Raw genomic sequence first — 26,849 nt, 5'->3', positions numbered from 1 at the left:
AATTACTTCTATCCTGGCAAAGAAAGTAGAAATCAAGGAAGCTAATGTTGTGAAAGGAGTAAATGTGCCAATGAAACCAAGGTCACCAATATGGAAGATATGGAGAAGTTATCGTTGTTGTGGACCACCGAAAAACAATTAGCGGGAGATGGTGTTGTGGAGTCCATTATTTGTGAGAAGGCAAGGCAGTTGCATGTGGATCTTGTAAAGAAAATGCCTGGAACAAGTGCTGCTGTTAGTGAGTTTAGGGCCAGCAAAGGTTGGTTTGAGAGATTTAAGAAGTGTAGTGGCATACACAGTGTGGTAAGGCATGGCGAGGCTACAAGTTCTCACAAGTGTGCGGCTCTGAAAAATTTGTGAAGGAATTCAAGAGTGTATGTAGAGGCTCAAGGATTCCTCCCCCAAATATTGTTCAATTGTGATGAAACAGGCCTCTTTTGATAGAAAATGCCAAAGAGAACCTACATTATGCAAAAGAAAAAGGCTCTGCCAGGACACAAGCCATTGAAAGACAGGCTTACTCTTTTGTTCTGTGCTAATGCTAGTGGAGATTTCAAAGTGAAGCCTTTACTGGTGTATCACTCTGAAAATCCCAGTATTTTCAAGAAAAACAATAGACTGTGTGTGATGTGGAAAGCTAATAATAAGGCATGGGTCACAAGGCACATTTTCAAAGAGTGAGTCAATGATGTGTTTGGCCCGTGTGAAAAAATACCTCCAGGAACTTAAATTAACACTCAAGTGCTTCCTGGTACTGGACAATGCTCCTGCTCATCCTCCAGACTTGGAAGACCAATTGTTTAGGGACTTTCATTTTATAACAGTGAGGCTCTTGCTCCTAACACCACTCCTCTCATCCAGCCCACAGACTAGCAGGTCATTTCTAACTTCAAAAAACTCTCCACTAAAGCAGTGTTCCAAAGGTGGTTTGAAGTGATCTCGGACACTCATTTGACCCTAAGAGAGTTCTGGAGGAATCACTTCAGTATACTCCATTGCATAAGCCTTATAGGTAAGGCTTATGCAATGTGACTTCCAGGACTTTGAACTCTGCTTGGAGAAAACTGTGACCAGATTATGTCCAAGAGAGGGATTTTGAAGGGTTTGGGGATGACCCTGAGGACCTTACACCTGTTGTGGAATCTATTGTGTCTTTAGGGAAGTCCATGGGGTTGGAGGTCAGTGGCGAGGATGTGGAAGAGTTCGTGGAGGACCACAGTTAAGAGCTAACCACTGAAGAGCAGCAAGAGCTTCATCTGGAACAACAACAGACCACAGCTGAGGAACATGCTTCAGAGGAGGAGGAAGAGGGAGGATTACGGCCGATAACCGAGGGTCCACTGTACATCTACTGTATCCCTAATACCCCTGTACATAAACATTTTAATTGCTCCCAAACTTCCTTTCATTTCATATAACAATATAAGTAACTTTCATGGAATACTCACTACAGTTACACCTATCCTGTTAACATGTGTGAAATTCCAGCTTTTAATTCAAAAAGGACAGATTAAAAAGTTTCCTTTCATCTAATAATGAGTAAGCATAAAAACTCAAGTCCAGTGATTGGACCAAGTTTGACTGTGGGGAATGTTAAAGCATATTTTACCAATATTTAGATGGAATATATGCTAAAATGTTCTATATAGTACTGTATTCACATTTTATATTTCTGCTAAAGGTAACAGCCACAACAGCATTTGCCAACTTAATAAAATACCTGAGAGACCAACTTCTTACCTCACTCTGTACAATTCTCTGGTAATCATATATCACTATTTCCTCAGTGCTCTCGAGTACAACTGGATTCAGCACCTGGATCCCAATTACATTGGAGTGCGATGTCTGAAAAGTTACTATTATTTAAAAGATATTATAACAAAGTAATCTAGTAAATCTGTCAGAATAATAAGAGATACAACCAGAATTCAATATAAAGATGCACTAACACTGTTGGATAAACAGCTAGACAGATCAAGAGATAATAATATTAACTTTGATTCAAGACACAGTTTTATACACAGAAATATATAAATAAATCTTAAAATCCAGTGAAGTTAGAAATACAGTATACGTACTGTATATATTTTGTAGAACACACCGTGGTAAATATAATTAAAAAAGTACATGGCTGAAAAATTTTATTCTTCATAACATGTTTTGCTCTTATATAAAATCATCACTTACAACTTGTTAAACACTAGCCATTGCCTCTAAGTGCAGTGCCAAGTTCTTACCGAAACATGGATGGTAATTTTTGTTTGAGTGCCTCGTAGTGTCTGTGTGATGAAATACTGTGGTACATTTATTGCAAGCTGAATATCTTTTGGAGACTCTGAAATAATTGTATTAAAAGCAGTTAGTAAAAATTAAATAAAACTTCTAGGATACTAGATAGAGTAAATCATACTAAATAAATTCAAAATAGCATGAATGCTACACTTGAAGAATCAAGGGGTAAAGCAAAGTCTGAACTTGAAACCCACAATACAAAATGCTACTAACAGCAGCACAAGCACTGCAGGGTACTGTATATGTACAGATATACATGAATTTAAATTGTGCAGTTTTTTCAACACATTGGCCATCTCCAACCAAGGTAGAGTGAACAACTTTTCAAATTAAAACATACTCACCTGGAATTTTAATATATTTGTCCTGTAACAACTTAAGCCATCCTGCTAGCTCTCTCTGTTCAGCACGTGATATAAAAGGGTTAAAATGTAACCCAGACCCATCATTTGCTCGCAGGTCAGACTCTGGCAGAGTTTAAGATATACATGTTAATAACAATCATTTGATAGCAGGAGTGCAAGATATTTTCCCAAAATGTCTCATAATTTTTAAGCTTGTAAAGGGTGAGATATAAGATGAAAACGTTAAGCACTGTGTTGTGCCATATTTGAAGGAAAGTAATCAATTAACTCTAGTTACATTAGTGTATCTGCAGTAGGATGTGGGAGCTTGCTAGCAGTTATGACTGCTTATCATCAGGGAGTTAAGAACGTTTAAAATTTTAGTGGTACGTCATGCTGGTTGTTTTAATTATTAGAGTGAAGAACATTAAAAATTTTAGTGGTAGGTCACACTGGGTGTTATAATTATTTAGCAAATAATTGTTTTGATTAAATGTCCTGTCAGCTATATTAAATTTTCTCATACACTCAACAAATGGTCTGGTTTTCGATCTTTACCGCCAAAACTTCAACTACATTCAAATTCAAAGTTTATTCTCTAAAAGGATTACAATGCTGAGTTTACAGAATTTGGTTATTGTGTGGTTTACATGTAGTAAAATACTAATTACAGAGGGGGCCACTAGAACACCTAGCATGGCTAGGCATTTCGGGCAGACTTAGATTAATTCTTGAGGTGTTTGGTAGTTCTGCGCAAATGAGCGACTCTGTGACATACAGGCCAACCCTCCCCTTGTTGCCTGTTTAGTCTGTCGACTCGGAATAGGTTATAACCTGGGATCCATATTTCATTGTCATAATGATCCTTTATGTGGGTCTCTGTGAATGCTGCAAACATTGCATTTGACTCCATGAGCAGTTCCTTGATGTAAGGAATTTTGTTGTTTTTTGACGGCTTTAGACCCTGTACGTTTGCAAAGACCAATGTCGTATTGGTGGAATTTAGGGGGGTTTTATTTGCTGGCTCTAATATCTGTTGTTCTGGGGTAGAGGCCAATGTCCATGCCTCTGCTCCAGAAGTGTTTTCAGGTGGTGTAGGATTATCGTCATTTCTTGCCAGTCTTTTTTCCCTTTTTATTTTTTTATTATCACACTGGCCGATTCCCACCAAGGCAGGGTGGCCTGAAAAAGAAAAACTCTCACCATCATTCACTCCACTGTCTTGCCAGAAGGGTGCTTTACACTACAGTTTTTGAACTGCAACATTAACACCCCTCCTTCAGAGTGTAGGCACTGTACTTCCCATCTCCAGGACTCAAGTCCGGCATGCCTGTTTCCCTGAACCCCTTCATAAATGTTACTTTGCTCACACTCCAACAGCACGTCAAGTATTAAAAACCATTTGTCTCCATTCACTCCTATCAAACACGCTCACGCATGCCTGCTGGAAGTCCAAGCCCCTCGCACACAAAACCTCCTTTACCCCCTCCCTCCAACCTTTCCTAGGCCGACCCCTACCCCGCCTTCCTTCCACTACAGACTGATACACTCTTGAAGTTATTCTGTTTCGCTCCATTCTCTCCACATGTCCGAACCACCTCAACAACCCTTCCTCAGCCCTCTGGACAACAGTTTTGGTAATCCCGCACCTCCTCCTAACTTCCAAACTACGAATTCTCTGCATTATATTCACACCACACATTGCTCTCAGACATGACATCCCCACTGCCTCCAGCCTTCTCCTCGCTGCAACATTCATCACCCATGCTTCACACCCATATACGAGCTTTGGTAAAACTATACTCTCATACATTCCCCTCTTTGCCTCCAAGGACAAAGTTCTTTGTCTCCACAGACTCCTAAGTGCACCACTCACCCTTTTCCCCTCATCAATTCTATGATTCATCTCATCTTTCATAGACCCATCCGCTGACACGTCCACTCCCAAATATCTGAATACATTCACCTCCTCCATACTCTCTCCCTCAAATCTGATATCCAATCTTTCATCACCTAATCTTTTTGTTATCCTCATAACCTTACTCTTTCCTGTATTCACTTTCAATTTTCTTCTTTTGCACACCCTACCAAATTCATCCACCAATCTCTGCAACTTCTCTTCAGAATCTCCCAAGAGCACAGTGTCATCAGCAAAAAGCAATTGTGACAACTCCCACTTTATGTGTGATTCTTTATCTTTTAACTCCACGCCTCTTGCCAAGACCCTCGCATTTACTTCTCTTACAACCCCATCTATAAATATATTAAACAACCACGGTGACATCACACATCCTTGTCTAAGGCCTACTTTTACTGGGAAATAATTTCCCTCTTTCCTACATACTCTAACTTGAGCCTCACTATCCTCGTAAAAACTCTTCACTGCTTTCAGTAACCTACCTCCTACACCATACACCTGCAACATCTGCCACATTGCCCCCCTATCCACCCTGTCATACGCCTTTTCCAAATCCATAAATGCCACAAAGACCTCTTTAGCCTTATCTAAATACTGTTCACTAATATGTTTCACTGTAAACACCTGGTCCACACACCCCCTACCTTTCCTAAAGCCTCCTTGTTCATCTGCTATCCTATTCTCCGTCTTACTCTTAATTCTTTCAATAATAACTCTACCATACACTTTGCCAGGTATACTCAACAGACTTCTTCTTTCTTTCTTTCAACACACCGGCCGTATCCCACCGAGGCAGGGTGGCCCAAAAGGAAAAATGAAAGTTTCTCCTTTTTTTTTTTTTTTTTTTTTTTAAACAAGTCGGCCGTCTCCCACCGAGGCAGGGTGACCCAAAAAAAAGAAAGAAAATCCCCAAAAAGAAAATACTTTCATCATCATTCAACACTTTCACCACACTCACACATTATCACTGCTTTTGCAGAGGTGCTCAGAATACAACAGTTTAGAAGCATATACGTATAGAGATACACAACATATCCCTCCAAACTGCCAATATCCCAAACCCCTCCTTTAAAGTGCAGGCATTGTACTTCCCATTTCCAGGACTCAAGTCCGACTATATGAAAATAACCGGTTTCCCTGAATCCCTTCACTAAATATTACCCTGCTCACACTCCAACATATCGTCAGGTCCCAAGTATCATTCGTCTCCATTCACTCCTATCTAACACGCTCATGCACGCTTGCTGGAAGTCCAAGCCCCTCACCCACAAAACCTCCTTTACCCCCTCTTTCCAACCCTTTCGAGGACGACCCCTACCCCTCTTTCCTTCCCCTATAGATTTATATGCTTTCCATGTCATTCTACTTTGATCCATTCTCTCTAAATGACCAAACCACCTCAACAACCCCTCTTCTGCCCTCTGACTAATGCTTTTATTAACTCCACACCTTCTCCTAATTTCCACACTCCGAATTTTCTGCATAATATTTACACCACACATTGCCCTTAAACAGGACATCTCCACTGCCTCCAACCGTCTCCTCGCTGCTGCATTTACCACCCAAGCTTCACATCCATATAAGAGTGTTGGTACTACTATACTTTCATACATTCCCTTCTTTGCCTCCATAGATAACGTTTTTTGACTCCACATATACCTCAACGCACCACTCACCTTTTTTCCCTCATCAATTCTATGATTAACCTCATCCTTCATAAATCCATCCGCCGACACGTCAACTCCCAAGTATCTGAAAACATTCACTTCTTCCATACTCCTCCTCCCCAATTTGATATCCAATTTTTCTTTATCTAAATCATTTGATACCCTCATCACCTTACTCTTTTCTATGTTCACTTTCAACTTTTTACCTTTACACACATTCTCAAACTCATCCACTAACCTTTGTAATTTTTCTTTAGAATCTCCCATAAGCACAGTATCATCAGCAAAAAGTAACTGTGTCAATTCCCATTTTGAATTTGATTCCCCATAATTTAATCCCACCTCTCTCCCGAACACCCTCGCATTTACTTCTTTTACAACCCCATCTATAAATATATTAAACAACCATGGTGACATTACACATCCCTGTCTAAGACCTACTTTTACCGGGAAGTATTCTCCCTCTCTTCTACACAACCTAACCTGAGCCTCACTATCCTCATAAAAGCTCTTTACAGCATTTAGTAACTTACCACCTATTCCATATACTCCATATTCCATATACTCCTTTTACATTTAGTAATATATACAGGAGAAGGGGTTACTAGCCCCTTTCCCCTGGCATTTTAGTTGCCTCTTACAACACGCATGGCTTACGGAGGAAGAATTCTGTTCCACTTCCCCATGGAGATAAGAGGAAATAAACAAGAACAAGAACTAGAAAGAAAATGGCAGAAAACCCAGAAGGGTGTGTATATATAAGCTTGTACATGTGTGTATAGTGTGACCTAAGTGTAAGTAGAAGTAGCAAGACGTACCTGTAATCTTGCATATTTATGAGACAGACAAAAGACACCAGCAATCCTACCATCATGTACAACAATTACAGGCTTTCGTTTCACACTCACTTGGCAGGATGGTAGTACCCCCCTGGATGGTTGCTGTCTACCAACCTACTACCTAAAACTCAACAGACTTATCCCCCTATAATTTTTGCACTCTCTTTTATCCCCTTTGCCTTTATACAAAGGAACTATGCATGCTCTCTGCCAATCCCTAGGTACCTTACCCTCTTCCATACATTTATTAAATAATTGCACCAACCACTCCAAAACTATATCCCCACCTGCTTTTAACATTTCTATCTTTATCCCATCAATCCTGGCTGCCTTACCCCCTTTCATTTTACCTACTGCCTCACAAACTTCCCCCACACTCACAACTGGCTCTTCCTCACTCCTACAAGATGTTGTTCCTCCTTGCCCTATACACGAAATCACAGCTTCCCTATCTTCATCAACATTTAACAATTCCTCAAAATATTCCCTCCATCTTCCCAATACCTCTAACTCTCCATTTAATAACTCTCCTCTCCTATTTTTAACTGACAAATCCATTTTTCCCTTCTGGCCCTAAAAAACCTCTGTCCCTGGAGAGGTTGTGGCTCCTCTCTTTTGTTTCCCATAGTCTGGCTGGTCTGTGTTTTCTAGTCCCCTTTAGATGATGTGCTTGGCAGTATGCATTGTAGCATTTTCTTTCATAGATTGATGAGCAACACATTTCTGAGTGAAATAAGTTGCAATAAGGGAAGTTGCACTCTCCTGTTGTCATGTGGGTGTGGCATTTTTTGGGATGGTCAAAGGTGCATGTCCCACCTGTTTTACCAGATACCGTGCCTGCAGATACCCAAGGCATAGCACAGTGGACACCCGGTTTACGATATTATTTCATTCCAGAAGTATGTTCAGGTGCCAGTACTGAACGAATTTGTTCCCATAAGGAATATTGTGAATTAGATTAGTCAATTTCAGACCCCCAAACATACACGTACAAACGCACTTACATAAATACATTTACATAATTGGTCGCATTGGGAGGTGATCGTAAAGCGGGGGTCCACTGTATTTACATAGATTGTACTCCTGTTTACTAGGATTTATTGTAGCTGCATTCACTGCTGGTGCATTTATTTTTCCTGTTTCCTCAATATCTTTTACCCCTGTATGGACATCAGTGCTTTCATCAGGTTTTGCTGGTAGTGTGTCGACACCATTTCCTGAGGCATCATCCCATTTTGATCCATCTCTAGCAGTATCTCTATTTTGAACCTCTGTGGACTGAATAAAGTTGTCTTCAGTATCCTCCAGGACAACACTAGTACCCTCATGAGTGCTATCTTCTAAGACATCACTAGGACTCTCTGGAGCACTGTCCTCCAGGACAGCACTAGCACCCTCAGGAGCACTGTCCAAGACAGCCCTGTCCATACCACCCAACTTTTTTTTCCCAGCTGTCATACCATGCTGACATGTCTTTCAAGAAGGATGTTTTATTGGTGTTCTTGTCTTTTAATACAGATGTCATTTCCTCATACAAGTGTATCTCGTTTGGGCAAACCCAAAAACATCTCTCTGTGGTCACTAGTTTAAAATCCCTGCATATACTAAGGGACCACTGACCACACAGATGGCAAGCAAAAAAGGCCTGTCTTCATCCCTTACCCTTTCTGCAGACTACACAGATCTTCATGGTGGTGGTCATCTTACAATACTAGACATCTCTCTTAGCTAGCTAGTCTATAATTCCCTGATGTATTTAATTTTTTGTAACAGTTCTTCCAATTTGGCTTTATTTCCAATGAGACCATTTGAATCCGCCCAAATCCGGCTTTATTTCCAACTAAAGCATTTGAATCCACCCGAATCCAGTGAAACTGGAAGAATCAAGTTAGTGGATCACTGTGTATCTTTTTCCTAATAAGCACCTTAACAGTAGATCTGTCTATCTGTATTGTAACTATTTGTTGTAGTTACTGTTTGAGTGTTTGATAGGGTGCATAGAGCCCCGTCAGTTAGTGAAACCAGTCAGAAGAGTACAAGAGTACAAGAACTATCAAACCAATTTGATAGTTCTTGTACTCTACTCCTAAATATATTTTGTTTTTGGGGAGGGAAGCAAATGAGTACACGAGTTGCACCAAGCCATGGCTTGACCACATCGAATGTATATTTTACCCAATCTGTACTAAAATTCAGTTTCATAAGTTAAAAGCCCATCAACTATACTCATCTATACGTGGTTGCAGGGGTCTAATTTTAGCTCCTAGCCCCACCTTTCAACTTCCACTTGCCAAATTCACTCTCTCCTAGCCCTGTGGGCCCTATTGTACTTATTCTTAAAATTGTGTATGGCATCTGCCTCCACCACTTCTTCACTGAGGTCATTCCACTTTCCGACCACCCTGTGACTCATGTGTCCTTATCTTCCAGCTGTGCCCCCAAGTACCAGCTTCTTGCCTCTCAAACAGCCTGTCTGTGTCTGCACTATCAATTCCTCTGAGTATTTTGTATGCTGTTATCATGTCTCCCCTGATCATTCTATCCTTCAGGGTCATTAGATTTAATTCCTCTCAAAACTCTTAAATATACATGAACTCACAACTCTTAGTACAGTATATATGCACAAAAGAACACATCTCTCTGATCCTGTACCACTACAAATTGTTGCAGAAAGTTAAATAGGATACAATTAAAAATATTTCTACAATGTATTGAGATATTTTTGTACAATTTTTGGTCTACAGATACTAAATGATGACTAACACTCACCAGTTATGTTCACTCCCATCTGTTTTAAGCTTATTCCATGTCTTTTATTCCTAGTAAAGCTGCATCCTTTAAATACACGAGCATCTGGATTGGCAATAGCATACTGATTACTGTAAATGACACCAACACCATCATGGGAGTTGTCCCGTACTTCAATATCCTGTATGACATGATGGTGGAAGTCGATCTGCAGTGCTTAAGTGTTTAAAGGAGACATTTGTTATTCAAAATATAACCGAAAAAAGTAAATTAAAAAATTATGATATTTTCAAAAGAAGACATGAATTATTATGATTCATTATAAACAACTGAATACAGCCTCTCCTCACTTAACGATGGAGTTCCATTCCTGAGACCACGTTGTTAAACGAATTCGTCGCTAAGTGAGGAGCATACTATAATGGTAGTGAGTTTGTGTCAACCATCTTTGATATTGTTTTGATGTCACCTTTGCACATTTATGTATGAATACTTGTCAGTGAAGTACAATGCCTGCACTCTAAAGGAGGGTTTCGGGATATTAGCAGTTTGGAGGGACATGTTGTGTATCTTTATACGTACATGCCTTTAAACTGTTGTGTTCTGAGCACCTCTGCAAAACAGTGACTGTGTGTGAGTGAGGTGAAAGTGTTGAATGATGATGAAAGTATTTTCTTTTTGGGGAATTTTTCTTTCTTTTTGGGTCACCTCGGTGGGAAACAGCCGACTTGTTAATTAAAAAAAAAAAAAAAAAAAAAAAAACTTGTCAGTGAGCCTGTTGTAAGTCTGAGGCATTGGTAAACAAGTATGTCCCTAAGTGAGGAAAGACTGTATTTGTATAAAGAAAATATACATTGAAACACATTTTGTCTGTAATCACAAAAGAGTTAATAAAAAGTAATTAATGGTTTTATGTATGTGTTATTATCAAGATTATGCCATTTTGGAACATTTACCTGGTTTAAAGGTCCTAGTGGTATAGTCTAATAGGCCTGCCTTCTCAATGACAACACCTTTGATATGACTTTCATGTGCAGTCATCCCTAAACGTATGCCTGCCCAGGTGCCTGGATAGCAGCGGATGCCAACATCTTCTGCATGGGAACACGAGTTTTCTAGTTCCCACAACACTTCAGTCTTGCATTTTGTTATGTCAGTGTCAAACTCATCACACTGCACATTGCTGTTTGGTAAAGAATTCAAAATATACATTAGATAAGTTTTCTGCAAAGACAAATTATGTAATGTAAGGTTTTCCTTATTTTATAAGGATACTATGCAAGTGAATTTACTTACGTGATAACTCCATCTCTACCAGTAATTTACTGTGTAACAAAAATTCACTATTATGAGATCAGTGTAGTTTGCTCAACATTTTTAGAGGAGGAAAGACATTGTGAGTTTTGTGGGAGTCCTGAGAAGTGAGAAGTTGTAATATTTATTTTTATGTCTTTCTTTTGTCAACATAAGTGAATTTACAAACTGTTATCTTACCTCAGCTAATTTCAAAACCCAGCCCTTTATATGGTATACTATAAACTTCCCTTGTTACCAGAATGTGACCAGCATCATCAATGTACAGGTACTTATTTAATGATAGATGAGAAAGGCCAACAGGTGTAATGAGACTTGTCCCTGCCTGGGTATCAAACCTACATCTATTGGGTTGTGGATTGAGCACTCCTTCATTAAGCTATATACTACAGTATAACTTTTTTTATCAAATGCATTTATTTTTGTACGGTTATTTTAAATCCGGTTATTTTATATCCAGTTATTTTATATCTGGTTATTTTATATCCGGTTATTTTATATCCGGTTATTTTATATCCGGTTATTTTATATAACTGGACTTGAGTCCTGGAAATGGGAAGTACAATGCCTGCACTCTAAAGGAGGGGCTTGGAATATTGGCAGTTTGGAGAGATATATTGTGTATTTTTATACGTATATACATGTACATGTACTTCTAAACTGTTGTATTCTGGGCACCTCTGCAAAAACAGTGATTATGTGTGAGTGAGGTGAAAGTGTTGAATGATGATGAAAGTATTTTCTTTTGGGGGATTTTCTTTCTTTTTGGGTCACCCTGCCTCGGTGGGAGATGGCCGACTTGTTGAAAAAAAAAATGGCTATTTGGCATTCTGTTGCAAAAAAACAGTGAAAAAATACTGATAATGACAACTGAATTAATTAATGTTGTACATCTGCCACTTTCCCTGAAGGTAGATAACTCCCCCCCCCCCCAAAAAAAAAAAAAAATCAACCATTGCTCAATAACTCCTTCAAGAAATGCACAGACATCACAATTTAAATGTCCCTCCAAACTGCAAAATAAATTAATAACTCTCCTAACAAGTCTGTCATGCCCTTATTTATCCATAAATTAATGAACAAACCTGAGGAGAATCCTAGCAGTCTGACCATCTGGTGGTATATTGCTTGGTTCAAGGAACCAGTCCTCAGGGTTAAGAACATAACCCATCTGCTGACAGGCAACTGCAGCAGCATTTTGACTCCATCCATGGCTGCACACAGTCCCCCACTCGCCATCTACATACACCTAATTAAGCAATAAGAAAACACCAAAAGATATGTAACTCTTCAAAATGGTAATGTACTGTAATATAAAAAAACATAGTCAATAAATAGGTATGTAGCTTCTTGGGGAGTTGAGAAACTAAAATAAAATGAAATGAATTATGACTTAACCCTTTGACTGTTTCAGACGTATATATACGTCTTACGAGCCAATGTTTCGGACGTATTTATGTGCGTAAATTCTAGCGGCTTCAAATCAAGCTGGAGAAAGCTGGTAGGCCCACATGTGAGAGAATGGGTCTGTGTGGTCAGTGTGCACCATATAAAAAAAATCCTGCAGCATGCAGTGCATAATGAGAAAAAAAAAAAGCTCCGACCATGCTTTTGGATTAAAATGCTGACTTTGGTGTATTTTTGTACAGTATTTACGGTTGTATTCTCCTTTTCTTGGTCTCGTTTGATAGAATGGAAAACATATTACAGAAATAGATGCGATTTTGATTAATTTCACGATGAAAACGACCTTGAAATTGAGCTCAAAATAGCGGAAATGTTTGATTTTTGCCGATGTTCAAGAGTAAGCAAATCACACCACACGTCCAATACACGTCAACTAGGGAGTCTAATATTCTTTCACTGGTGCACTGATATTATTTATACTATTTATTATTTTTATAATAATGCAGTAGTCTGCATAACAGTAAATCTTCTATTTTTTTGTGTGAATAATAAATCAAAATAGAGAGCAAGAGTAATATAAGAGGGGCAAAGAGACGTGACTAATGAACAGAGGATATGTTATTTTAGTGTCAGGAATGTCTGCATTGTTTATTCTGGACCCTATTTTGAAATTAACATCCTTTTCAATTTGCATGAAATTGGCCAAATTGCCAATTTCTGACCACTGTATTGGGTAGATGGGAGGTTTCTTGTACTCAATTGATAGAAAAAATGGAGTTCTAAAGAAATAACTATGAGTTTGGTCGACTGGAACAATGGAATTGGCCGAAAATAGGGCTCGAAGTCGGTGAAATCGCCAATGCGTATATATCACCAAGATCGCTAACTTCGCGGGAGCATAATTCTGTAAGTTTTTGAACAAATTTCCTACTTTTGGTATCATTACCATCGGGAAAAGATTCTCTGTTATTTTATAAGAAATAATAATTTTTTTTTTTTCAAAAAATTTTTCGACATAGAATGACAATTTCAGAAAGGGGTTTGTGACAGTCAAAGGGTTAATATCATTTTGGCAATATAGTATAAAAATTGCTATGATAAGTATGCCAAAAATGCCTGATGCATATTATTACTACAAGGTTTTGAGTGGGTATGTGAAAATTGCAGATACAGTATGTGGTGAAATTGCAATATGTACCATGATTGCAAACAACTCATAAAATGGACAGGATTCAAACCCAAGAAAAGTCAATCCTTAAATTAGCATGCCAGTCATCTAACCACTATACCATGCTGGTCTAGTAAGATTCATTCAACTAGGTGTTTTTCTGTAAACTGGGGAGGTTAGCAAATGCTCTACTGTGACCACAAATGATGATTTTTACTAATAAATTTCACACTATTATGTTATGTACTGTAAATACAACAGTGTACACAGTCTTAGTAAAATATAAGCAAATAGAGTCAATCCTTCATAAAGAATGCACGAGTGCCAATCGTAAACACAATTTCAATATGATGTGCTTACCATCAGTCTTCCTTCAAGGTCATTCCTGCCCCCGACAAGCTTGACCAGGATGGGCGAGTCTTCTGCTGTATTATTTGACGGCATACTAGCTGTTACATTGGTATTACCTGTATTATTGAACACCATTAAATCTGCTGGTAATGCTGCTCTTGACATCAACTCTCGCTCAGACGTTCCCTGGAGGGTGAAACGCACATCACGTTTCCCAGAACCTTCAGTACGCAATAGCCCTGCTACCATCATTCCCATACCCTCAGCAAATTCCAGCGTGGTGCCAAAAGCAATAGTTAAGATTCCAGTTTCATGGACAAATATATCCCTTGTTACAGTATAAATGCCATCATGAAGTGTAATTTCACCATTCACTTCTCCACCAATTATGTGACCTTCAACTGGGTCAAAGAAATTAGGTTCACTTACTTGTCCTGCTTCGGTCACAGGAGTTTCAACATTGTTATTACTTAGAAGAAAGGGGTGAAATAACACTAATGCTAAATTGTAGAGATCACGACGATCCAAAATACGTTCAAAAATATTATTTTCAAATTTGCTACCAAGCCAATTGTAAGTAGCATTGATGGGTGTGCTCTGATCAGTCAAATGTGAGCTAATTTCATAGTTGGAACCAGGATTTTCAATTAAATTTCTGTAAAGCACTATATTTGATGAGCCCACACACACCACCCCTGCAGCACGACTTCTGGACTGAATGTTACTATATAACTCTTTGACAAAGTTGTTTTTTATTGTATTCTTTTCTACAAGAAGATTCTGATCTAGTCCTCGAAGGGATAGAGCAAGCCGAATAACAAACCAGCCAGTGTTGTTGCGGAAGTGATTTCTCACTATATGTCCCACAAATGGTAAACTTGGTAACTGCACATTGTCTTCATTATATATCATTAGTGTTCCTCGGCGATTCTGTTGAAACTCATTGTATTCAATAGTTAGATTCATATTAACAGCTGGAGATATCTTCACAGCTAAGCGGTGATTCCTCTCGAACAAATTTTGGCCAATTTGCACAGTTCTCTTCCCACTATTTCTGAGCCAGCATGATTCTATCTCTACTGCTGCTCTCTGGCCTTCTGTAAATGAGTTACTACTAATGTTTACAAAAGCATTCCGACAAAAATTCCCAATTCGCAAACCAACATCTAAGTTCCCTCTGAATGTCGAATAAGCCACACCTGTCTCCTGCTTTATTTTAGTATCAAGTCCACTCTCATTAAACCAAACAGCAACTCCTCGAAGCGAGTTGCCAGCAACATTGCTCCACGTAACATTTTGCAAACCTCCTTCATAAGTAATATTTACACCATCGCCAATATTTTTACTGACACTGGAACGAGTAATGTTAACATCTCCGGCACCCATTTTCACATTAAGACCTGATCCAAAAAAATTATACATTAACTCTGACTGATGAATGTGAACCAGACTGCGCATATTTTCAATTGCAACTCCATGGCCACTGTTGTTTCCTACAAAGGAATTCTGAAGTTTGAGATCAAACATTTTATCTGTGGAGAGAAATTAATTGCATTAGTTTAAGGAATAATTAATCAAACATGAGATAAAAATTATGCCACAATAAAAATTATTACATTATTTAAATAGGCCAAACTACAATATACACAGCTCAATTATGTATAAAATTTTAAAGATTTAAAATAGAATGTCAATTATCCTAGTCCTTGTACAATTCTAACTACAGCCTCTCCTCACTTAACGACGTGCTCGTTTACCAATGCCTCATACTTACGATGGGCTCTCTGACCAGCATGCATACCTAAATAATGTATATTAGAGCTTATTTCCTCTATTCTGTTTATTACAGTATACAGTACTCTACTGTATACACATTTAAAAATATACAAATTTTTTTATAAATGCTGCAAAGGTGACATTAAAACAATATCAAAGATGGTTGACACAAACTCACTACCATTATAGTATGCTCCTCACTTAGTGACGAATTCATTTATTGATGCGGTCTCAGGAACAGAACTCCATCGTTAAGTGAGGAGAGGCTGTATTGCTCTTATGATGACAATATCCTCATATTGCATACTTGTATGTACTCAGAAATAAAGTTTCCAGTATACTACATTTCTTAGTTGATATTTTTGGCATTTCATCTCATCTCTATTGTGACCATGGAACCCAGGAGGAATACTAGTGGTGCTAAAGGTGCTAGGAATGAATCTCTGAATGTAGCAAAGAAAGTGCTAATTTTAAAATGCTTCATAGTGGTACATGGCTATAAATATGATGTCTTACTTTGTACAAAGAACTACACTCATCCACTTCAGCCCAGCAGGGCTACATCAACGCTCTACATGCATGTTAAGACCAACAAGTATCACCAATCAGAATAATTTCTTTTTTAACCCTGTAAGGCTTTATTAGAAGTCTCAAGAAAGTAACAAAATATTTTGCCACATGTACCTCATATGGTAAAATATTGGAGTTACCAAAGGTATCATTCAGAGGGCTGAGGAGCAGTTATTGAGGATAGTTGGACATTTAGAGAGAATGCACAAAGAAACAGGATAACTAGGAGGGTATATAAATCCGGGGTGGAGGGAGGGAGTAAAGAAGGGTTTGAATGCTCGGGTCTTAAACATGCAACAAGTTTGTGTGAGTATATTAGACAGCAGTGAGTGGAGGCAAAGGGTTTTTATGATTTGACATGCTGTTGGAGCATAAGTAAGATAACATTTATGAAGGGATTCAGGGAAAACCAGTTAGCCAGACTTGAGTCCTGGAGGTGGGAAGTATAGTGTCTGCATTACGATGGAGGGGTGGGGATGCTGCAGTTTGGATGGTCATTTGAACTGTGATGTCAGTGCCCTTCTGGCAAGAGAGTGATTGAATGAGTGACAGGGAGAGTGTTCTTTTTTACTGGAGTCACCCTATCTTGGTGGGAGACAGCTGGAGTGTTTAAAAAAAAAAATTCTTCAGTCCACGTAATACAGATTTCACATAAAACGTTTTCAGAAAAGTACCCACTGAATTATGTGAGACTCTATCTTATAATTTTTCTTTCATTTAAATGTTTTCATCCTTGCCCCTAAAAGAAAAAAAATCATTATTCTAACTTACATTTACTAGCCACCACTTCCATGAATATGAAGGAGAGTTTATGGGACTTGGCAGTAAATTTGATCCAAATGCTGTTCCCTCGTGAGACAACAGATGATGGAAAGGTGTTGTTTCGCAACTCAAATTTGGTCAGTAAGTCACCCCACTGGTCACGATCCCTGTGTAAAACTTACATTTAATCTATAACCATTTAGAAGTATACTAGAACAGTTTAATCACTATTATCTAAGGCAATAGTTTATATACAGTATTTCACACTAAATTTAGTAAATCATATGTTAAAATAATGATAAATAAAACTTTATTGGGTAAATTTCTCTGGCACAACATTAATGAACATTTTTTTTTATATTTCTTTACTTATTTATGGCATATAGTAATTTATTTAATATTTCCTACTAGCCAGTAAGATACTTCAGGCAAATGACTTTACCCTTAAGCAACTACAGTCTATGTATTTGTTGGGATGAGTACCTTTTGTCATTTTATCATTTTTAAAGAACAAAAAGGCACAATACCATGACTGGATCAATACACAAATAACCCATACATAGGAAAGAAAAGCTCATGACAACCAAAATGTTGTCATGAGCTTTTTTCTCTCCTATGTATAGGTTGTATTTGTGTATCATTTTTAATTAAAGAGCTAACTAATCATGCACAATGCAATTTCATCACAAGTTTCCATGCATGACATTATGATGACAGATTATGCAATGAATTATTAGAGAAACAATTAAAGCAGTTAGGAACTAACATATTTACCTGTTTAGACATTGATAAATATCAATTTGGTACTTGTGTATCTTGGAGAATTTAACCTAACTGAAATTTATACATTTTAGGGAATATAACTTACCTGACTTCCACCATAGCAGCTCCATTTATCTCTGCCTGCATATAAGAGAAGTGTACTGTGAAGACGAAGTTAGTTTTTTTGATGTAGAATGACTGTGGAAAACATGAAATAGTTGCATCTAAATACGTGTATTGTATGCCCAAAATTATTGAAAATAAAGGCTATTTTCTTTTTATTTCATTAACTGGAATTTTACTAAATTTCAAACTAATTTATATCCAGGCTATGAAGCCTGCTGTAGTAAGTTTGATTAAAAAAATCTATCATGAATATTAAGAAGGCAGGAAGCCCTCTGTAATTTAGTCCTGTAAACTTACCCTAACACACGAGAGGTCATTGAAGGAATATTTATCCTGAGTGGCAACTGTTACAATTGGATAAGCTTGATTGGGGTTGGAAGCTCCAGCGCAAAAGTCTTGGAAAGTATCTGAAGCTGAACGATCAGGTTGACGGTGGTGGAAGTTATACTTAACCCCATCAGCAGTATTTTCTCTGACTGATGAGGACTCATTGATTAACACTGAGCCTGTTGATGTGTTCACATATACACCATAACCTGAAAAAAGTTTAGCCTCAAGAAATAATACAATAACAGAGCCACTTTTGCTAATAATACTAAAAGATTATAATCACTAGTGCAGTAATTAATATTTTCCTGTTACTTGCTTGGTAGTGTTTGAGCTTCTCAGCTTCTCACCCAGAAAACTCACATATATCATTCGACATAACAATACAAAATCAAAATAAAAAATCAAACATTTATTTCTTTGCAAAGGTCACAATGTGTGTTTACATTTCATAATTTGATTGGTACAAAGAAAGCCACTATCATGCCAAGGCATTCCGAGGAGACTTAACCTGATACTTAAAGACTACAGTATCAATGACAACAGGTTAACTAAACCAAATGAAAATTATAACCTAAAATAGTTTGTATTTGTTTTCACTTCATTCATGTGCCATTACTGAAAAGCAGAAAATTAACAATGAGAACCTGCAATGATGCATCAATAAAAAATTTATCAATGAGAAATCATCAATGAAAGGGAAAAAAAAAAATCTTTCAATACAACCCAACAATGTTGATACACAGTGCTTCCTGATAAAAAGAAAAATCACAACAAAATGATAAACAACTTTTGGCTAATTAGAAGTTTGAAATATATCTACCACTAAAATTTAATGAAATAAAATGATATTCTAAACATACAAAAACAACTGCAAAACATTGACAAATACTAGGCTCTTATTAACAAAATAATATTTTTCTTAAGAAATGAGAGAGAATCTTATTCCAAAGGTAATGACACCAAATGTACGAAATTTGATGGAAAATTTACGAACTGAAGCTTTCACAAAGTTAGCGGTCTTGGTGACATTGACGCACTGGCAATTTCGCCCACTTTGAGTCCTATTTTAGGCCAATTCCATTGTTCCAGGTGACCAAACTCTTAGCTATTTCACTGGTACACTTTCCATTCTATCAAGTGAGCACAGGAAATTGGTAATTTGGGCAATTTCACACACACACACACAAAAAAAAAAGATAAAATTGTCAATTTAAAAATAGGGTCCAGAATAAACAATTTAGACATTCCTGAGACTAAAATATTTATTTCCTCTGTTTATTAGTAATGTCCCCAGGCCTCTCCTATATTACATTTCCTTTTCATTTTGAATTTTTATTCACATAAAAAATAGAAGATTTACTGTTATGAAGACTACTGTTTTATTGTAATAATTGTATAAACAATGTCAGTGCATTCGTGAATGCACATTAAACTGACCAGTTAGAAGTGTACTGAATGAGTGACGTGATTTGTGTATTCTTATATTGGTAAAAATCTAATATTTCCGCTACTTTGAAGTCAATTTCAAAGTACTTCTGGTACTGAAACCAATCAAAATCATTTCTATTTCTGTAATAAATCTTCTATTCTTTCAAATGATACCAAGAAACCAAGAATAAAACCATAAGAACCATCCAAAAATGCACCACAAAGTCATCATTTTAAACCAAACAGAGAGTCACTGTTTTTTTCCCCATCATGCACTACATAGGACAGAATTTCTTTTATATGGTGTACACTCATGGCACAAACCCATTCTCTCATGTCTAGACCAAAATTTACAGATCACAGCTTATCTGAGTGCACTAAAGTCACCATGTAGTTCTACTGCATCGACATCGACTTCAAAACCGTAGTACTACAGCACCAACTTCCAAAGCGTTAATAAAGGAAGAATAAAATAACTGTTACTCTCAATTACTGATACTATAAACAAACTAAAGACTTTGTTCACTGTAACTAATCACAGAAACAATATGTATCTAAGAGACCCAAACCAGAAATACCATAAAAACTATCTAAAAGACAGGGTTTATAACTTTTTGAAAATGTATTATTATTATTAAAATTTGCTTAGTAATAAGGTACATTTGATACAAAGGATTCTTCAATGAAAAAGCCATATTTATGCAAGATATTAATGGACTTAAAGGGTCTTGAAAAAACAGAATACTTGGAATATACCTGGAGAGGGTTTTGGGGGTCAACTCAAGAAAAACATACAAGAAATGCTACTATATTATATTATTAGTTTTAGGAATCTAACTAAATGTACTGTACACTGAATGCTGTCTTAAGGCAGACAAACCATCATGTATGCCTAAAGCAAAAAATAAATAATGATGACTTACCATTGTTTCCTTTAATAGTTGCACTTTGTAGATGGACAAAAGTTCCTGGTAAAGTGAAGTTGATGCCATTAAAGGCATTAGAAGAAATGGTGACATTAGAGAGTCGAGGAGGAACCTTCCTGCTCATCAAGGCTGACTCCACTTCTCGCTGGGGACCCATACCAGCATACTCTAAGTCCACGTAACTCAAAATCGATTTTGATACCTAAAATTAAGCAAAACATAATCAAGTTTGAAATATCATTGTGTATTTTATAATTTGCAGTGAATGATTAAATTGCAAACAACTTTTTAAGAATTAAGACAAAATGACAAAACTAAATTCATGTCAGTGCTAGGTTTACAACCCAAAGCAATGTCTGTTTTTCTGCTCTCTGCAGCTAAAATAACTGGGTAAAGGAAGGTCTAAAGTTTTATTAACTTTGTTGCATAGTAGTGTGATGGACTGTGTGTGGGTATATTTACAATGGCTTTCATGTTAAAAATAGCAAACCATTTGTTCTTGATTTTAATAGTTTTTACTTGGTTGATTAGGGCACTGTCATGGGATTATGGTGCCTGGTAATTTGTGTAAGTGTTTTGTAAGTGCCCTTGCCAGATTGTGAATGTATTTCCATTACATGAAATGATAGGTCTGAAGGGGATTACCTTAATTGGATTTGTATAACCTACAAAGCCTGGCTGGTCTTGACTTGTGAGCCAGGCTAAGAAATGTCTTAGTTAACTCAAGAACATGAGAACAAAGGAACACTGCAGCAGGCCTACTGGCCCATGCTGGCCCCAGAGTCAATTCACACCCTCCCACACCCATTCATGCACCCATCCACCCTATATTTAAAGTTACCCAGTAAAGTTCTTGCCACAGTGACACTACCTGGGAGTTTGCTCCACTCATTTACAACTCTACTGCCAAAGAAGTACTTCCCAATACCCATTCTAAATCTAAACTTCTCCAACTTGAATCCATTGTTACAAGTCCTGTTTTGGTTAGATATTTTCAAGCTTTATATATCCCCTTTATTTATTCCTGTTTTTCACTTGTACACTTCAATCATATCTTCCCATATTCTACACCTTTCCAAAGAGTGAAAGTTCAATGCTTTCAGCCTATTTTCAATGGAAAAGTACATGGAATTAACTTCATCAACTTTCTCTGTATATTTTTGAGTACATTTATATCCATCTCATAATGTGGAGACTAGAACTGAGCATCATGATCTAAATGAGGTCCAACCAAAGATGTTATATAAACTATTTATACCTTTTGATATGAAGCCAAGAATTTTAGTTTTATAGTAAACACTTGAGCCCTGTTGTCTTGGCTTTAAATTTCTACTAACTAGAGCTCCTAGATCTTTTTTGCATTCACTGTAACTAAGATTTATGTAGTTTAGCTTATAAGTTTTTCTTTTTTCTAAGATTAGAACCTTATGCTTGTGTGCACTGAACTGCATCTGCTACTTCTTCAACCACATCAACCTACACAGGTCATTCTGTATCATTCTAAGTAACAAAGATCATGCAATAATGGGGAGAAACCAGAATGGTGACCTGTTACAAGTGGTGTGCAACAGGACAGTGTTGGGGACCCCTTGATTTTTACAATCTCTATAAATGACACTAAAATAGGCTGTCAAATAATTTCTGATGTGCAGTAGCTTGGCCAGCTTGTACAATGGTTTGGAAAATGTCATATTGGCAACTATTACCACCTTCTATTTAGTGTCCCTAATGATAGTCCATCGTTAGGTTACCTCGGTCTATGCCTCTTCAGCAATTCCTTAGCCCCATATAATCTGCACCATAAAATTTGGTGACCTTAAATTTATTATTATTAGGTAATTCTCTGAGATATTAAGACTAAGTGATTTGTGATCACTTTCTCCGAATTCTTCATTAACCTGAGACTCCTTGTTTGCCAGAATCAAGTCCAGCAGATTATTTGATCTAGTTGGTTCTCATGCAAGCTAGTCAAAAGCAATTCTGATTTAATAAACACTCAGTCCATTATATCGAGGGTTTACTATACATAGGTGATACACATAGAACATAAATACCCTTGAAATCTCTAGTGTATCACAGTAATACCCTGCAACATATTAACACGAAGACAAAATCAAAACTTTAAAAGAAAGCATTTTAAAGAGAGTTCTGGGGATTCTGACACCTCAATTACTGGGAATGCTTGAAGTTCCTCAACTTGTACTCCCTAGAATGCAGGTGGGAGAGATGCATGATTATATACAATTGGAAAATTCTAGAGGGACTGATACCAAATTTGCACACGAAAATCACTCCCCATGAAAGCAAAAGACTCAGCAAATGATACAAAATCCCCCCTCAATGAAAAGCAGGGGTGCCACTAGCATGATAAGAGACAACACAATAAGTGTCAGAGGCCCAAGACTGTTCAACTGCCTCCCAGCATACATTAGGGGGATTACCAATAAACCCCTGGCTGTCTTCAAGAAGGCACTGGACAGGAACCTACAGTCAGTACCTGACCAGCCGGACTGTGGTTTGTACCGTGGGTTGCATGCAGCCAACAGTAACAGCCTGCTTGATCAGGGTTTGATCCATCATGAGGCCTGGTCACAGACTGGGCAGCAAGGGTGTTGACCCCCCAAAACCCTCTCCAGGTATACATGCTGCCTTCTCTCACCAAGGCAGGGTGACCCAAAAAAGAAACACTTTCACCATAATTTACACTATCACTGTCTTGTCAGAGGCACACAGATATGACAGTCTAGAAGTACTCTAAACAGCTAATATCCTAAACCCTTCCCCAGAGTGCAGGCACTGTACTTTCCACCTCCAGGACGCAAGTCCGGCTAACTGGTTTCCCTGAATCCCTTCACTAAATATTGCCTTGCTAACACCAACTGCTCCTCAGGTCCCAAAAACCATTTGTCTCCACTCACTCCTATCTAACATGCTTACACATGCCTGCTGGATGTCCAACCCCTCGTACACAAAATCTCCTTTACCTCCACCCTTTCCTAGGATGACCCCCTACCCTGCCTTCCCTCCACTAGAGACCTTCCAAGTCATCCTATTTTGCTCCATCCTCTCAAATTGACCAAACCATCTCAACAACCCCTCTCCATCCCTCTGGAGAGTACTTTTAGTAACTCCATGCCTCTTTCTAATCTCTAAAACTACAAATTCTTTGCATAACATTTTTGCCATGCATTGTCCTCAGACACGACATCTCTACTGCTTTCAGCCTCCTACTCGCTGTAACATTCCATTTATCCATAATACTAATTTCTTCTATTATTCATTAACAATGAGAGAACACATTACCCAGTTTCTAATTAAACCTTAACCTTACTTCACAAACCATGCAAAATTCTGAAGAAGAAAAGTGCAAGATTCACCTTCTGATACAATGTATTATCTTGGAAGAGCTGCCCTTCATACTGGGCATCAAGGAAGAGGATCCCTCTCCAGTGGTTGGTTCCTCTCCAAAGGGCATGGTAGCCATCACAGTCCAGGCCCAGGTCTGGATGCATATCTGCAAGTGCAATACACACTAGGTGAGGTTCGTAATCATCCAGGTATAGTCCATTTTTTAATTCATCATTCACACCTAATATCAAGGAGTCTGAGCCTGAGAATGTAAAGGTTGTGTCATTGGCAAAGACACATTATTTCACATGTTGGGTAGGATCTGGAAGGTCATTGATACAGATAATGAAAAGAAGAGAACCCTGAATGCTACCTTTGGGGACAACTAAATCATTGGTAGGGTAGTGTATTTGTTATATATTCTTCATCAGTGACAAAAATACAGGTCAAACTGTGAACACATCAAAAACAATAACTGTCCCCCTGAAAATCTTAATTTTTGCTACCACATCCAAAATTATGTACTTTGGAGTTAAGTGGGTTTTCCATCAGGCTTACAAAGAAAATAACTTGGGTTCATTCCTAAACAGGGCGAGATGTATGGGTGTCTCCATACACTTGCTGCCCCTTTTTGCCTAGCAGTAAACAGTACATAGGACTGATGTAGGTTTAGGTAAGGTTTGTCAGGAATTTTTATTGACCTAAGAAAAGCTTTTCACACAGTAGACCACGACATCCTACTCCACAAACTTGACCATTATGGTATAAGAGGCCATGCACTTGCTTATTTCAAATCTTACCTTACTAATAGGTATCAGTATGTCACCATTAAAGACACAGCATCAACAACACGGCCACTTGATACTGGAGTTCCGCAGGGAAGTGTCCTTGGTCCCCTGCTCTTCCTCATATACATCAATGATCTTCCAAACGTATCCCAACACCTGAAACCCATTCTCTTTGCTGACGACACGACTTATGTCATCTCTCACCCTAATCTTGCCACCCTCAACACCATTGTTAACGAGGAGCTGATCAAAATATCGACTTGGATGACAGCCAATAAACTTACGCTTAACACTGACAAAACCTACTATATATTATGTTTGGTAGCAGAGCAGGAGATGCACAAATTAACATTAAGATCGACAACACTCTAATTACCAGACATAGTGAGGGAAAATTCCTAGGCCTATACCTCGACAACAACCTGAACTTCAGCACCCATATCCAACACATAACCAAAAAAGTATCCAAAACGGTTGGGATCCTCTCCAAGATACGATACTACGTGCCGCAAACTGCCCTTATCACACTATACCATTCACTTTTATATCCATACCTCACCTATGCTATTTGTGCTTGGGGATCAACTGCAGCAACACACCTAAAGCCAATAATAACCCAACAAAAAGCTGCAGTAAGAATAATCACTAAATCCCATCCCTGGCAACACACCCCCCCACTCTTCATAGATCTAAACTTACTCCCTGTTCAGTACATCCACACTTACTACTGTGCAATCTACATCTACAGGACCTTAAACTCCAATATCAACCTTGACCTAAAACACTTTCTTGGTAGTTGTGACAGAACCCACAGGCATAACACCAGACACAAACATCTCTACGACATTCCCCGTGTCCGACTAAACCTTTACAAAAATTCAATGTATGTCAAAGGCCCTAAAATCTGGAACACCCTACCTGAGAACTCTAGAACTGCAGACACATTCATCACCTTCAAAACTACCATTAGAAAACATCTTATCTCCCTGATACACCCCATCAACTAACTACATGAATACCACCTGGTGGTTCACACACTCACTCACCCATTTGACCATAAACAGAAATTTTAATCTCAATCTTAAAATAGTGAATCCTATGATACTCCAATACTGAAACTATGTACTGTGCCAAAACAAAAGCATTCACATTGCTAAACTCACAAACTAGTATTTAGTCACTTAGCCATAATACCAACTTACCTCATAATTTGTAATATTTTAAAATAAAGAATTAAACTAAGTCTGCCCGAAATGCCTAGCCATGCTAGGCGTTCTAGTGGTACACTCTGTAATCATTATTTAACTACATGTAAACCACACAACAACAAAATTCTGTAAATTCAACATTGTAATCTTTATAGAGAATAAACTTTGAATTGAATTGAATTGAATTGAATTCCTGATGCAGGTCTTAGTCAGATGATAACCTGCCATTGGAGCTTTTGGTCATCTGGCCTTCTGCTGGCTTACCAGTCCACCCCTTTAAAAATTCTGGTCATAGTTAACCATTTTTTTTTTTGTAGGTTGCATCCTAGGGGAAAGAACCTAGGAACATCAATGAAAATAAAAATCCCATTGGTTAATATTCTCAGTTATCCTGGTTTATTAACTCTTCAGGATTAGCAATCTTAATAAAATCTTCAGTGCAAACTACTTAGTACAGTATTGATAAGAATGATATTCTGCCATGGTTTAGCTCTGCATAATCCACGCAAGTTTATCAATTACTTTTTAATGTGATAATAAAATTAATCTGCCACAGTTGTCTTTCAGTCTAAAGGCAAGTTCATTCACACAGATGCTTAAGAAGATTAGATAATGGCCTTTAAAACTCCTTTCAGGAGGAGCAACTATGATGGTTTTACTCTAAATTATTTAGAGATATTGCTGGGATATCCTCAATTAGGTCATACAGTACTTATATGCACTGCAGTTACCTCTATAATGACTTATGTAAACAAAGAAGTAACAGATCAAGAATGT

The 26,849-nt window shown here is 37.8% G+C and overlaps 1 protein-coding gene across 8 annotated transcripts in view; it reads right to left on the bottom strand.

Moving 5' to 3' along the window:
* The window catches only part of bark (protein bark beetle), a 227,548-nt gene that overhangs the window by 105,448 nt on the left and 95,251 nt on the right, over nt 1-26,849 (bottom strand). For all 8 annotated transcript variants that reach the window (XM_070084174.1, XM_070084172.1, XM_070084173.1 and 5 more), the window contains exons 4-15: nt 24,106-24,242; nt 20,726-20,930; nt 18,342-18,580; nt 18,025-18,116; nt 17,166-17,323; nt 14,058-15,580; nt 12,208-12,371; nt 10,765-10,991; nt 9,830-10,024; nt 2,637-2,759; nt 2,238-2,335; nt 1,741-1,845 (exon numbers count right to left, since the gene is read on the bottom strand). In XM_070084174.1, coding sequence (XP_069940275.1) covers nt 1,741-1,845; nt 2,238-2,335; nt 2,637-2,759; nt 9,830-10,024; nt 10,765-10,991; nt 12,208-12,371; nt 14,058-15,580; nt 17,166-17,323; nt 18,025-18,116; nt 18,342-18,580; nt 20,726-20,930; nt 24,106-24,242 — 3,266 coding nt within the window. The remainder of the gene's footprint in view (nt 1-1,740; nt 1,846-2,237; nt 2,336-2,636; nt 2,760-9,829; nt 10,025-10,764; nt 10,992-12,207; nt 12,372-14,057; nt 15,581-17,165; nt 17,324-18,024; nt 18,117-18,341; nt 18,581-20,725; nt 20,931-24,105; nt 24,243-26,849) is intronic.

Source organism: Cherax quadricarinatus, chromosome 11 (genome assembly GCF_038502225.1).
Source record: "Cherax quadricarinatus isolate ZL_2023a chromosome 11, ASM3850222v1, whole genome shotgun sequence".
Taxonomy (NCBI): domain Eukaryota; kingdom Metazoa; phylum Arthropoda; class Malacostraca; order Decapoda; family Parastacidae; genus Cherax; species Cherax quadricarinatus.
Note: the sequence above shows the minus strand (reverse complement) of the source record. Positions and strands in the feature narration are given on the sequence as shown.